Source organism: Trichosurus vulpecula, chromosome 9 (assembly GCF_011100635.1).
Source record: "Trichosurus vulpecula isolate mTriVul1 chromosome 9, mTriVul1.pri, whole genome shotgun sequence".
Lineage (NCBI taxonomy): Eukaryota > Metazoa > Chordata > Mammalia > Diprotodontia > Phalangeridae > Trichosurus > Trichosurus vulpecula.
In genome coordinates, this window is record NC_050581.1 from 178,325,433 (window position 1) to 178,340,998 (window position 15,566).

Genomic DNA, 15,566 nt, shown 5'->3' on the forward strand with positions numbered 1-15,566 from the left:
CAGTCCCTGCCCTCTGCAAGTTTACATTCTGATGGAGGAGAGAAACCACCTGTACATAATTAGGGACATAGAAAATACATGGAGATGAGATGGAAACTCACCTCCCTGCAAAGGTGCTAGAAGTGGGAGAGACCAGGAAAGGCCTCCTAAAAGCTTTAATCTATAGTTTTAGAAAATGAGATAGAAACTTTTCAAATGAATCTATGGATATAAAAAGTTCCTACATTTAGAAGTGAAGGAGACCTCAGAGGTTATCTAATCCAGTTTTCTCATTTTGTATATGAGGAAACTGAGTCCTAACTAGATAAAGTGACTTGCCCAAGGTCCTATGGGTAGTAGGTGGCAGGATTCAAACCAGGCCCCCTGACCCCAACAGCTTTCTTTCCACTGTACTTGACAGAGAGCTAAAGCTGGCAATTGCTCTTGGGAATGATCTTTTAAGGTCTGTGGCAAGGGGAACAAATGGAATCCCCGGTGTTGAAGGATTTAGGTTTCCCATCAGTGTGTGGCATTGGGCATGATGGCATCTGGATTCTTTAAGGATGGGATTCCTAAAGGAGCCCTTTCTGCTTGCACAGCCAGGCCAGAGTCATCCAATGGAGCACTCCCTTTGGATACTATTCGTAGCAGATGTGACCTCATTTTAAAGAGCCATCCCTGGCCCGGACCCGGGCCTGGACTGTCCAAATTGCCTTCTGCTGCATGTTCCTGATGTGTGTGACCCACTTTCAGCCGCCCTGGCCATTTAAAGACCTCAGCAGAATGCCAGTGGCTGACACAAACATTTGGAAAACAGATGCGTTGTAGGTGAGGTCTCCATGGACAGACAGGGCACCAGAATCACAGAGCGAGGTCAGGCCTTAGACATCATGGAGTCATTCTACTGATGGAAAAACTGAGGCCCACAAAAGGATCATAGAGTGCCTCTGTCCCAGTTCCCTCATTTTACAAATGATGAAACTGAGGCAGGCACAGAAAGGCTTCATAGGCTCACAGATTTAGATCTGGAAAGGACCTTTGGTTGGTGAATTTGTTTCTTTATATTTTAACTGAATTTCAGCATAATCAGTTTCCTTTGTAAATCTCATGTGTTTTATACATTTAAAAACATAATTCTGAGAAGGGTCCATAGGCTTCCCCAGACTGCCCATGGGGTCCACGACACACAAAAGGGCTAGTCCACTTCGGGCCTGGTGTAGTCTAGGTAACACATGCCCAAGGGGATTCTGTTTCCTCATCTGTGAAACAAGGAAGCTGCACTGCATCAGAGAGGTCAAACCCACAGCCCCAAACCCTCCAAAGTGCAACCTGAACCCGAGGAAAATATAATTGGGAAATATTTAGCAAGTAGAAATAAAATACAATAAAACATAGATATTGTTACATTTTAAAACTCAGTCACTATGTGGCCTCCAGGGATCCTCATGTATAGATTAGCGGCCCCTGTTTCTGTTGTAATTTGACTCCCACTAGATGAGATGACCTTTAAGGTTCTTTCCAGCTCTAAATTCATAGCCCGAATAAGAAGCCAGCTCCCCTAACTCCAGAGCTCTCTCCACTACTCCATCCTGCTTCAAGAATGATGCAAATTAAAATGTATCACATAAGATGAGTCCAAGCTTACCTGCACCTAAGCTTTTCCCTCACCTTCTTTAAGAGGGTCAGTGTCGTTTCTCCTTACTCGAGGGTCTATCTACCAAATGGCCCCCCAGGGTTTCTAAAGTGGGGTCACCAATCTGCCAATGGAAGGAGGCCATCCCAGCGAGGCAGCAGGGCTACTGAAACTCACAGTTGCCTGAGCTCCTTCGAGGTCATTGGCTTTTAGAAGGAAGTTCCCAGTTCCTTCAGGCCATTGGGAACTTTCAGCATGCCAGAAGAGGTAGGCAAGGTGAAGAAGGCCTAGGCTTCAAATCAAGAAGGCTTTGTGGAACAGATGGGATTTCAAACCCTGCATCAGAAAGTGTTGGTTTAGCACCTACTATATGCTTAGAGCCCTGGTGTGTGCTGTGAGGAAGAGGAGAGGAGAAAGAGAATTGGTTCCGGCAGTCAGGGTAGTCATTGACATCCTAGCGAGATAAAATGTGCCTAGGGGCAGCTAGGTGGTGTAGTGAGTAGAGCGCTGGCCCTGGAGTCAGGAGGACCTGAGTTCAAATCTGCCCTCAGACACTAGACACACTTACGTAGCTGTGTGACCTTGGGCAAGTCACTTAACCTCAATTGCCCTGCCTTCCCCCTCCAAAAAAAACATGAAATATGCCTAGATGAAACTATTTTAAAAGGATAGATAGATGATAGATAAATATAGATATGTATATCTATATACCATATATCCTTTAAAAATCATTATATATGGATATATAGTTGTTGGACATAAATAGGTATATATGTATATATGCATATATACGTATATATAATACTGGATTTTGTATTATTAATAGTTCAGATTTTTTATAAGTAATTATGAAGATTTGTTTAATTTACCAATTAAGGGATTTCTCTATGTAAAACCCTGGATTAGGTCCTGTAGATCCCGAGACAAAAATGACACAAGCCCTGCCCTCAGGGAGCTTATATTCTTCTTGGTACAAGTTATTTTCAACAAGGAAGCCAGAGTCTTGGGTGAAGCCCCAGGCAGTAATGCTTTGGCAGCTTGGTGCACTGAACCTGGAGTGAGGAAGACTCCAAGGTCAGATCATGCTTCTGATGTGTAATAACCAGGTGACATTGGACAGGTCATTTAATATCTCCCAGCCTCCATTTCCTTATCTCTAAAATGGAGATAAAAATAAAATAGCACTCACCCCTCCCCCCAGAGGTCACATGAGAAAGTGCAGGCAAAGTACTTTGAAAACCCTAAAGGACCACACAGTCCTTTAGCGAGTGTTACCTGTGACTTCAGGCAAATCAGTTGGCCACTCTGTGCCTCAATTCCTCATTCTATAAAATGAGGAGACAGAATTGGATTATTTCTAAGGCTTGCTGGGTCTGTGATTCTAAGAATTTGCCAATGGGTCACAGAAGATGTAAAAAGAAAAAACAGGGACCCTGGTGGGGGTTGGAGGGAGGCTACTGGAATCAGACAATCCGGGTTCAAACCTCAGTTCTGCCTCTTATGTCTTCTCATCTGTGAAGCCAAGGGGTTGGCCTTTGACCTCTACAGACTCCCTCCACTTCAAGCCTGTGATCCTCTGACCTTCTCCTAGGAGACTGGGACAGAGAGCTGTAGCACATTCCAAGGGGTCTTGAAGTAAATGGGACAGATCCTCCTTCCATAAGAGAGTTCCAGTTTCTTTTGGGCATTAAGCCTGTTATGGGTGGACCAAGGGTGCCCTCTTCTGGCCATCTTCAAGAAAACACTTCTTCCTTTAGGAAGCACAGCCGTACAGAGCTTGATACAACACATGCTTTATTCAGATGTTGCCCAAAGAATGGAAACCTTCGGCAGGAGATCCATTAGCATAATTATGATGGCCGTTTAATGTTGTGATTGCTGAAGGTATCCAAATCCTCATTATGTAGCAAATGCAGTGTGGTATGGGGCAATGCGCTAGTTCTAACCCCAGTTTCTTCATCTGTGAAGGTCCTGGGTTCAAATCCAACCTCCTTCACTTACTACCTGTTGCCTAACCTCCTTGGGACTCAGTTTCCTTATCCTCAAAATGAAGGGTTTGGGTTTAGTGAAGAGGGCATTGGCCCTGGAGGCAGGATGGCCTGTGTCTACACCCCTAAGATCCCTGATCCATCCAGCTGCATCTCCTTCTGTGCAGCCCCAAAGTCTGGCTGAACTGAGAATGTTCTTTGGTCATCTGTTTCAGGGACGCTTTAGCATCAATCTTTATGGAACTGGCCTGTCGTTAACAGATGCATCCAGATGGGTCTCACAAGGGAACTATGCTGTCTCTGAAATTAAAAAGTCACCGGTAAGCGTCCCCCTCCCCAACCTCAACACCGCGCGCACACACACACACACACCCATAACTATGCTGTCACTCTGATAGCATGTGGTTTTTCCCCTCCTGCACCACCTTTCAAACCATTTTGCAGAAGGCTGAGAAGAGAATTTGCTAATTGAATCAAGTGCAAAGCACTGACTGGTGCCCCCCGCCCCATCCCCTAATCAAGCTTCTCCTGTGGTAAATTCTTCAATGAGATGTGAACAACCTTGGGTAATTAGGGGAGCCGCTTAACCATGAAGCTAAAAGCAGGAAATAGCCCACAACCCAGACATGCCGGTAATTAGCAGGATGGAGTTCTGCCTTTGTGAACATTGGTAAAATAGCGTAATGAGAAAAGGAACAAAAACGGGGTGTCGGGCGGCTTGGTGCCTGGACGCTGACAGGTGAGGTTTTCCAGGGATGCCGAAACATAATGGCGGATGCTTTCGAGGGGGCAAAGCACTTTGCTACAGTCTCTCCCACAGTACCTGGCACACAGTAGGCACTTCATAAATGCTTCTTGTTGCCTTGATTCTTTCACTGAAGCCTCACAATCACCCCGTGAGATCGGGACTGTGGCTATCTTTATGACTATTTTACAGATGAGTAAATTGAGACTAAGAGTGATTAAGTGGTGTTGGAGGCGGCCTTTGGACCTAGGTCTTCCAGGCACTTAATTCCATCACCCTTTCTATTGGGGTATAACATTACAGGATCTTAGATTTACACCTCCAAAGGACCACAGAGATCATCTGGTTCAACCCCTCATCTTAAAGATAAAAATACCAAGGACCAGAAAATTTCAGTTACTTGCCCAAGATCACACAGAGAGTAAATGCCAGGTGGGATTTGAACTCATATCCTCTACCTCCAAAACCAATAGTCTTTCCATTATGTCTCCCAACTTGTGGGGATTTTGGGTTGCATAGTGTTTAGAATTCAGGACTTGGAGTCAGGAAGATATGGGTTCAACTCTTCTGCCAGCCACATACTAGCTGTGTGACTCTGGGGAAATTACGCAACTGTCTGCCTTAGTTTTCTTATCAGGAGAATGGGAATATAACAGCAGCTTGTTGTGAGGGTAAAATGAGCTAACATATTTAAACACTTTGCAAATCTTCAAGTCCTATGTGAATGTTAGCAATTATTGTTATTATGTCATATTTTTTCAGGGCAGTTGATAGAGTCATAGAATTGTCTTGGGCCATGTTTTTTAAACTAGTCTTTTAGCCTGATACTGTAATGAATACTGCCTTTCCTGCTTTTCAAAGTTTTCAGGAAGGTAGAGAGGGTTGTAGCAGGAGCCAGAACTGGAGTGGGAAAGGAAAGGAAATTTTAGTCCTTCACCTCATCCAAAAATCCATGACTGTGTCCCCTACAAAGATGGGGAATGAAGTGCCATGCGTAAAGAATGGAGTTTGGACGATCATATAGCGCGTGCTAGGGTATAACAAATAATGAGACTGGAAAGTTAAATTGAGACAGATTGTAGAAGGGCTGTAAAAACCAAGAAGGAGAGTTTATGCTTTATTCTAGATGCAATAGGGAGCCACAGCAATTTATTGTATAAGAGAGTGAAGCAGTCGGATCTGTGCTTAAGGAAAGTTATAGTAGCATTTTGCAGAGGATGAGTTGCAGAGGGAAAGACTGGAGACATGGATGAGAGATCTAGTTAAAGTAGAAAGGCAAGACTTGGCAACTGATTGGATATGAGGGATGAGTGAGAGTGAGAAATCAAGACACCCACGCACGCCTGTCATGCGCCATTCCATTGTCCTTTGGGTGACTTTCAACTTTGATTTTTAAGAAACTGGGATTTTTATAACTTAGAGCCACAGAGCAACAGCAGACTGATGATGACGATGACGATGATGACGACATTTATATAGCACTTAATATCTCACAACAACCTCATAAAGTAGGTGCTATTATTAATCCCATTTTCCAGGTGACGATGAAGACAGGTTAAGTGACCTAGGTCATACATATAATAAATATGAGACAGGATTCAAATTCTTGTTTTCTAAATCTAACACACCAGCTACCTACCAAAAGGATATTGATATTACAAACCTGGGTTTTTGTTTCATTAAGCAGCTTGGGGCCATTTAAAAACACTGTACAGTTTCTAAAATATTCGCCAATCTGCTCTCTTCTTCCCCAGTTCTGGGCCCAGTTCCTTGTCCCTTTGCTGTGCCTGGCCAGGATATAGGTACCAATGGCTGAGCTCTATAGGCTATCCATCTTACTACATATCATCATCTGGACAATGGGCACTCTTTATCCATATGGTTTTTCCTGTGTATATAATTAAGCAGAACTAATTTGAGTGATAAGAACTCTTATTTACAAGTTCACATTTTTAAAATTTGATTTTTTTTTTAGAAATGAAAATCCACTTTCTTTTCATCCTCTATGTTGAGAAAGAAAGGAGACAAAATGCCTGTTATAAACATATGCAAAACAATTTTCCCCATCGGCCAGGTCCAATATTTAATATGTCTCAATTTGCCTTCTGAGTCTCTCACTTCGTTATCAGGAGGTGGGGAACATGTTTCATCATGAGTTGTTCATGGTAAACAACTTCACCAAAATTGTTCTGTCTTTACAATATTGTTGTTATTGTAAGAATTGTCCTTCTGCGTCTACTCTCTTCACTCTGTATCAGTTCATCTGAGTCCTCCCAGGTTTATGTGAAACTATCCCCTTCATAATTTTTAACAGCACAGTAGTAGTATTCCAGAACATTCATATGCCACAACTTGTTAAACCACTCCCCAATAGAGGGGCACTCTTTCAATTTCTAATTCTTTGACGCCATTAAAAGAGGTATTATAAATATGTTTGTACATATGCGTCCTTTTCCTATTTCTTCGATCTCTTTGTAGTGTAGACTTAGTAATGGTATCACGTAGTCAATAGATATACACTGTGTGATAACTTTCTGGCCATTGATCCAAATTGCTTCCAGAAAGGCTGGATCTATTCGTAGATCCATCAACATTGCACAGATATACTTGTTTTTCCAAAGCCCCTCCAACATTTGTCCTTTTTGGGGGGAGAGCAGTTAACTTTGTGAGGTGGTACCTCAGAGTTGTTTTAATTTGCTTTTCTCTAATTATTGGTGATTTAGAGGCGGGGTTGTTTTTTTATAAATAAGGCTATTGATTGCTTGGATTTCTTCTTTTGAAAATTTTTTCCAAATCCTTTGATCATTTCTCAATTGAGGAATAGTTCTTGTTCTTATAAATCTGAATTATTTCCCAACATATCTTAGGAATGAGAACTTTATCAGAAAAACTTGCTATGCAATTTTTCTTTACCCATTTGCCTGTTTCTCTCCTAATTTTAGCTGCATTGGTTTTGTTTGGTTAAAAACCTTTTTAATTTTCTGTAATAAAAATTGTCCATTTTCTCTTTTGTGACTCTCTTTCTATCTTGTCCCCCTCTGTAGATCTGCAAGGTAATTTCTTTGTTACTCATCTAATTTTTTAGTGACATCAGCCTATGTGTCTAAATCATGTACTCATTTGGATTTCATCTGGGTATATGGTGTGAAATATTGATCAATACCTAGTTTTTGCCACACTGCTTTCCAGTTTTCCCAAATGTTTTTGTCAAATAGTGAGTTCTTGCCTGAATAACTTAGATCTTTGGGTTTATCAAACTCTAGGCTACTTAGTACTCATTAGATTCTGAATTTTCTTTTCTTTCCGGACAGGTGGACAGGCAGCCTTCTGCTCTTCAACTTCTGAAAACAGATGATAAAGCACAAGAGATAGGGCATGACACAATCTATTAAAACTATATATTTTCCTACAGATTTCCCTATCCATTTGCTTAGCGAGTCTTTTTTTTCCCTTCCATAATTAGTGCAAAGGTAAACTTGAAACCCGCCTCTTGTTTGAATTCCAAATTCATAGAGTCCAAAATTAGTAAGGCTTAACTGAACATTATGAAAGCAAATAAATCTAAATGACTTTGACGACTTAAATGAAGCAACAGACTAGATGCTGGGGGATGTAAAAATACCTGCCATCAATGAGCTTATATTCTACTGGGGGCCACAATATGTACCAGTATGAGTAACTACACAATATTCTGATGGGATTAGAAAAAAACCACTGTGAATTGGAGTACGGAGGGGGAAGTATGGCTAAGCAGAAATAGAACTAGACGTTGAACTAATGGCAACCCGTGTGCCACCACGGACCTCTTGAATCAGGAGTAATTATTGCAATTCTGTGATTATAGATATATAATTAAGTGCTAAGTGGTAAGGGTTACTGACTGATTAAAGTGTAGTAGACAGGGAAAGCGCCTTGGAGAAGGTGGGAATTGAATCGCATACACACAAGCACCCCCTTCCAGAGAATGAGATTCCTTCTATGCCTGAGGAAGGAGATTGAGGCTTAATTTAAGGGCTAAAATGCTAATAATTATAGGTCTCAAAAAATGGCCTGAGCTGCCTTGGGAGGTATTAGTTCCCTATCATTGGAGGTCTTCAAACAGAGGCTGGATGACCATTTGTTGGACATGTTGCAAAGGAGATTTTTAATTTAGGTTTGGGTTCATCTAGACCTCCTCCAAAGTCTTGTCCAACTCTAAGCTGCTGTGGTTTCTTCTGTAATAGTTCAAAAATGACCCTTTAAAATTTTTGAACTTTTTTCAATTTACAAATTTTTTTTCTCTCTCCTTTCCCCCTAATTGAAAAAATAAAGACAGAAGAAGAAAATCCTTATAACAAATATGCATAGTTACCAACAGGCTATAAAACCATGTGTACTCTTTGATCCAGCAATACTGTTACTAGGTCTATATCCCAAAGAGATCAAAGAAAAAGGAAAATGAACTGTTTGTAAAAAAAAATATTTATAGCAGCTTTTTTGTGTATGTGGTGGTGGCAAAGAATTGGAAGTTGAAGGGACGTCCATCAGTTGAGGAATGGCAGAACAAGCTGTGGTATATGATTGTGATGGAACAATGCTATAAGAAATGACAAGGGAAATGATTTCAGAAAAACCTGGAAAGACCTACATGAACTGATACAAAGTGAAATGAGCAGAACCAGGAGAACACTGTACCCAGTAATAGCAATATTGTAATAATAATCAAGTGTAAAAGGCTTCGCCACTCTGATCAATACAATGATCCGTGATAATTCCAAAGGACTCATGACAAAAAATGCTATCTTCAGAGAGAAAGAACTGATAAATTCAGTGCAGATTGAAGTAGACTTTTTCACTTTATTTTTCTTGCATTTTTTTGCAACATGGTTAAAATGGAAATGTTTTGTATGACTTCACATGTGTGATGGGTATCATCGCTTGCCTTCTCAATGGGTGGGGAAGGGGTTGGAGGGAAGGAGAGAATGTGAAACTCCAATTTTTTTTATGAATGTTAAAATTTTAAATAAGAGCTATTATAAATTTCATGGGAAAAATAAATACGCATAATTTATTAAAAATAAATCCTCACATTGGCCATGTGCAAAAATATTTGTTTCATTCTTTATCCTGAGTCCAACACCTGAAAGAAGGTAGTTGACATGCTGCATATTCTTCTGAAATCATGGCTCATCATCGCATTCATCAGAGTTTTTATTGTGTAAATTGTTCTCCTGGTTCTTCTCACTTCACCCTGCATCAGTTCATATGAAGTCTTCCCTGGGTTTCTCTAAAATCATCCCTTTCATCACAGAAATAACCATTTGCATTCTCCCTAACTTATCAGAAAACCCAGGTCTCTGCTGAAATGGGGCTGTCTGTTTCTTCTAGGCCCTCTCTTTTTGACAGGCAGGTATGTACAGGAAAAGGGACATCACTTTGGATGTGGAGACTAGGAAAAGGAAGAATGCCACCCATGTGCAAGGAGAACCCCATTTCTGATTACTTTCAACTCCTAACCCCTTTTCTAAGTTCATAAGAATATCACTATGGCGGGGAGGGTGGAGGAGAAAGAACAGGAAAATGGAACATTTCCGTCAAAAAATAGAAAGCCTAAGGGCACATGCCTCAAAAGAGAACCTAGAGGCAGTATGGGATAGTGGGTAGAGTGCTGGACTTGGCATTAAGTTAATCTGGGTTCAGATCCTACCTCAAGCATGTGACCCTTGGTAAATCATGTCTCCTCTCTGTGCCTCACTTTCTTCACCCATAAAGTGAGGGAGTTGGACTCAGTGGCCCCTGAGGTCTTTACTAGCTTTGACCCTGTCATCCTCAAAGAAAGAGGAAAGAGATCTACATGGAGCTAAGTACTATAGTGTCTCCTTTTTCAACAGCTAAGAATTGGAAACATCACTTGGGGGATGGCCAAACAAGTTATAGTATAGGAATATGATGGGATACTATTGTGTGGTAAGACATTAGCAAGAGGGGGCAGCTGGGTGGCGCAGTGAGTAGAGCACTGGCCCTGGAGTCAGGAGGACCTGAGTTCAAATATGGCCTCAGACACTTGACACACTTACTAGCTGTGTGACCTTGGGTAAGTCACTTAACCCCAATTGCCCTGCCTTCCCCCCTCAAAAAAAGATTAAAAAATAAAAAAAAGAAATTACCAAGAGGATGGTCTCAAAGAAACCTGAGAAGACTATAAAGACTAGTTTGAACTGATGCAAAGTAAAATGAGGAGAACCAGCAAATTAATACAATGATGGCAATATTGTAAAGATAATCAACTTTGAAAGATTTAGTAAGTCTCATCAATGCAATGACAACCACAGTTTCAGATGAAACACATATTCCTATATATGCTTTAATCTGTCCTGGGGCCATCACCTCTCTATCAGGAAGTGGGCAGCCCATCTCATCATTTCAGTGGTTGATTGATTAACAAAATGACTCTTTATTTTTGTTTGATTGCAGATGGGGTTCTGGCCTTCTAGAGTTGTTCATAAAATGGGTGTTTGATTTCTCTGGTTAGCAGGTTTCTTTCAGGAAAGCTCTGATCTTTAAAAAAAAAATGAAGCAGGGACGGTCTCTGGACCTGAACATGAGCAAACACTACACCACTATAGCAGCCACCTAACATGATGCATTTCCTTTCAGGATGGCACCAAAGTCACAGGGAAATGTGGTGGATACTGTGGGAAATGCACACCATCCTCTGGAACTGGCCTGGAGGTGCGAGTGCTCTGACAATGGTAGGTTGTTATTGGGTCTGTCTTTGCGGATCAAGGGTGAAGGGGATGGGGGACTGAGAACAATTTGAGGCACGTACCTTTGGGCAGGACCTATCCGTGTCATTCCTTCACTCCCTCAGCCATTTGTCTCCTAGAGAGGAAGAGTGAGAACCCTCTCTGGGGCATGAGAAAACTGGAAACCACCCCATGGAAGGATCAATTCAAAGGAGTGGGGCTGCTGAACCTGGAGAAGCCTTCCAGAGGGGCTGGCTGGCAGATGGGCAGGAGGGAATAGGCTAGTCTCCCTTGGCCCAGAAGACAGAAGTGGTTGCTATCAGTGAAAATTTCAGAAAAATATCCTAACAATGAGAACCGTCCAAAATGGGAGGGGACTGTCCCTGGAGGGAGAAGCTCAAGTGGGAGCTGAATGAACACCTGCTAGCAATATTCAAGAACAGCTCAGACAGGATAGATTCTAAGATCATATTCCAGTTCCTCTAGGTGCTGAATAACTACAGTTCCCCCCAAAAGTAGGCAAGTTCTAAAAGTAGGGAGAGTTGCATATTTGACAGTTAACTAAGAGGATAATGGGGGTACCTAGGTGGCCCTGGGGTTAGGGCACTGGGCCTGGAGTCAGGAAGACCCCAGTTCAAACATGGCCTCTGATACTTTCTAGCTGTGTGACCCTGGCCAAGTCACTTAACCCTATTTGCCTCAGTTTCCTCATCTGTAAAATGAGCTGGAGAAGGAAATGGCAAATCACTCCAGTATCTTTGCCAAGAAAAACCCCAAATAGGATCACAAAGAGTCAGACATAAATGAAACAACTCAACAACAAAAGAAAGAAGATAATGAGAATACTACTAGTATAGAGTATTATCTATCTACCCATCTACCATCTATCTATATCTATCATCTATCTATTTTAAATACATATATATACATATTTTATTATTATATATTTTATATTCTTCTCCAATTACATGTTAAAACAATTTTTAACATTTTTTAAAAAGTTTTTAGTTCCAAATTCTAGCCCTCCCTGCCTCCTCTCACCCCTCCCTGGGACGGTAAGCAATCTGATGTAGGTTATACAAAAGCACACACACACACACAATCTGATGTAGGTTACACAAATGTGCACACACACACACACACAATCTGATGTAGGTTACACAAATGCACACACACACACACACAATCTGATGTAGGTTATACAAAAGCACACGCACACACACAAAATCTGATGTAGGTTACACAAATGTGCACACACACACACAATCTGATGTAGGTTATACAAAAGCACACACACACACACAATCTGATGTAGGTTACACAAATGTGCACACACACACACACACAATCTGATGTAGGTTACACAAATGCACACACACACATATTTAACAGTAATCTTTGTTTGCCTCAGCTGTAAAGCGAGAATAATGGTAACCCCAATGTCCCAGGATAGTCGTAAGGATCAGATGAGATAATATTTTAAATTGCTTTTCATGCCTTAAAGTGATATATAAATGCCAGCACTCATTATCATCATCATCATTAGAATACTTAAAAGTTTGCAAAACATTTGCATACATCATAAAGAATATCGGCTGTGTTTTTTTTCTTACAGGTGCTCTAAAAAGGAAATCATTATGGGATGGATGAAGGATCATACTGCAATACCTCCACCTTAAATTTGGTTGTGTGTGTGCGTGTGTGAGAGTGTGTGTGTGTGTGTGTGTGTGTACATAAACATATATATATATGTGGAATATCCTAATGATGTAAAGTTTAATATTTATGTTTAAAATTATTTATTGTGATTTAATATTTTTGTACGTAAAATGTTTCTATTGCGGCTGCTTTTGTGCTCATTTCGTCCTCTGCAGTCAAACTACTGCATTTTACGTACTCTACATCATATGTAGTTCTGTGACAAAGTGCTCCTTGTATTATCACGGTACATTATGGTTTACTTTCAATCTGTACATTGTTTGTATCGATACTTTTGTATTGTAATTTTTTTAAAAAAAAGCAAAGCCACACCCATCTTAAGGTGCTACATGATCACGTATTTTTTTGTTGTTGTTGTTTTTGGCATTTTAATGGAATGGTTTTCTAGGAAAATAGCAGTTTGTACTTAAAACAGTTAAGTAGCAGACTGGTATCACAGAATATACAGGCTTTTAATTATGTCAAGTCCATGTTCAATTTCACACGCTCTCTGTGAACAGCAGCTGTGTTGGTGCTAACGTATGTTTTTCAATGATGTTTAGGATTAGAATAGAGAACATAGACCTAAAAATTGAGGAATGGAAGGAAAACTTGGGATAGACAAAAAATCATTTAGATGAAATCAGATGATCAAATGTTTATCCTATTGTGAACGTCTACGTTTTTTTTGTTTAAGTGAGTAGAATCCGTCCTTTTTCTGTCATTAATCACTCACTACTTTGCTTCTGCATGTGGTGCCTTGATTTCCCTGCAAATCAAAATGGAGGTTGACGGAGCTGCCACATTACAGAATGCCAGGAAAACGAATGTGGTCAGATGGTTTTGCCAATAGAACCCAAAAATATGAGCTAAATACCAGAGATCCCCCACTGACCAGTGTGAGATCAGTGGCTGGTGAAGGGTGGCATGCTAAGGAACAGAACCAGTGATGCGGGTCATGTATATTGTATAGTGTCTATTTTTATTTATATCCTTGCCCATATCCTGATCTTTGGGCCCCTGGGTCACTGGAAACAATCCAGGTTCCATGGATGCTCTATAAGGGGTCAGAGTTTATTAGCAGAAAGAGACTACGGAATCCAAGATGATCACTTTTCATTAACGAACTGTACAAGACTTCTCCCGGATATGGATGTGCCAAAGACTTGGTGTTTGTCCTTCTGTATTTCCAGTCTGACCGGAAGGAAGACAGTATCACCAGGGCCTTCATGTATAGAACCCTTGGGTTGAGATTTCTTTACCTGATTCCGAGGACCAAAGAGATTAGGAAAAGTTGAACAGTTTGCTCCAAGCCCAAGCAAAACTTCAGGGAAAATTATACTCCATGTATGTATGTGTTATTTTCCATTATTAAGGCATTATTAAAAACCTATTATGAATAAATACAGTGACCACATCCAACCATTTGCAACCCGTGTATTTGCTAGACTCTTATTTGTGTTGCTAAGGAGATGTTTCCAGTTGTTTTCCATATTCCTCCTTTGGGATGGGTTACAGATTTTTTTTAATCACATTAACTGCTATTGTAATTCCCAAGAGAGAGAGAAGTCATTGGGCCTTTCCCCTGGTCTTCCTTTTGGACACCTAATTCCACTAGATGTTTCTTCTGGACACTAGGGCTGGATCCATATGGCAAGAGAATTAAGATTTGTGCATAAGTATAGAAAACTGCTGAACATTGGAAGTAATGCTACTCTATAAATGTTTGCATGTAATAATAGAAGCATGAGACAGATACTTTACGAAATGCTTTGCCAAAATCTGGGTAGATGGTATCTTTGGTATTCCCCTGTCCAGTTTAGCAATCTTGTTAAAAAAAAAGGAAACTTAAATAATCAAGCGACATTTATAAGGTAACTACTATGGGCCAAGTATTGTGCTGAGAATGTAAAAACAAAACAATCCCTGTTCTCAAGTGTGCTCAGGAAGAGACAACATTGGGACAGTAGAAAGAAGACCTATACTGGAATTAGAAGCATTTCTTGGCACTACAGATTTCTACCTATGGGACTCCCAGTTCCCTCAGCTCTAAATGAAGGAATTAAACTAGATGGCCTCAGACACCCTATTCAGCCCGGTACACATAGGAGCATTGAGAAAGTACAAGGTCATTACAATTCTCATTGTCCCTTTCACCTTGACCAACTTTCATCTCCTTTCCTTGGGGCTTTTCTTTTTCCCAGTGTTGCTTTAAAAGATGCCCTTTTGGTGACCACTTTCCTCATCAACCTCACCCCTTTCTGAGATTTAGTAAAATCCCTGGCATTTCTTATTATAATGTGCTACACTGTCATATTTATCCTCTGTTGCCCACTCTCACTTCCATCTTCCCTGCATGTCTTACAAAAATTCTAAGTATTTGGTGAATTCTCTCACCAGCCTCTTCAAACTCCCATTTTTCTTCCTAATCAGGATTGCTTTGCATTGTAAAGGAGTGATGTCTGGATAAACTACATTCAATATAAAAATAACCAACAAAAACTGACTTGAGATAATAGTTTAAATATTGCACAGCACAGTGAAGTGAGGGAGATCACTACAGATATTATTATAATCTTCATTTCACAGCTGAGAAACTGAGGCTCAGAATTTCAATGACTTGCCCACAGTTAGTAAATGTCAGAGGTGGGATTTGAATTCGGGTATCCAAGTTCTGCGCTCTCTCTCTCTCTCTCTCTCTCTCTCCACACACACACACACACACATATATATATCTCACTTTCTTCTCTCTCTCTCTCTCTCTCTTCCATGTACAAAATAAAACAGAAAAGGAGGAT

General features: G+C 40.7%; 1 protein-coding gene across 1 annotated transcript in view; it reads left to right on the forward strand.

Annotated features, from left to right (window-relative positions):
• ADAMTS9 (ADAM metallopeptidase with thrombospondin type 1 motif 9) overlaps positions 1–14,171 on the forward strand; it is a 191,911-nt gene extending 177,740 nt beyond the window's left edge. Inside the window, exons 38-40 of the mRNA XM_036738867.1 lie at positions 3,816–3,920; positions 10,982–11,076; positions 12,686–14,171. Coding sequence (XP_036594762.1) covers positions 3,816–3,920; positions 10,982–11,071 — 195 coding nt within the window. The 3' untranslated portion in view covers positions 11,072–11,076; positions 12,686–14,171. The remainder of the gene's footprint in view (positions 1–3,815; positions 3,921–10,981; positions 11,077–12,685) is intronic.
• Positions 14,172–15,566: the final 1,395 nt, after the last annotated feature.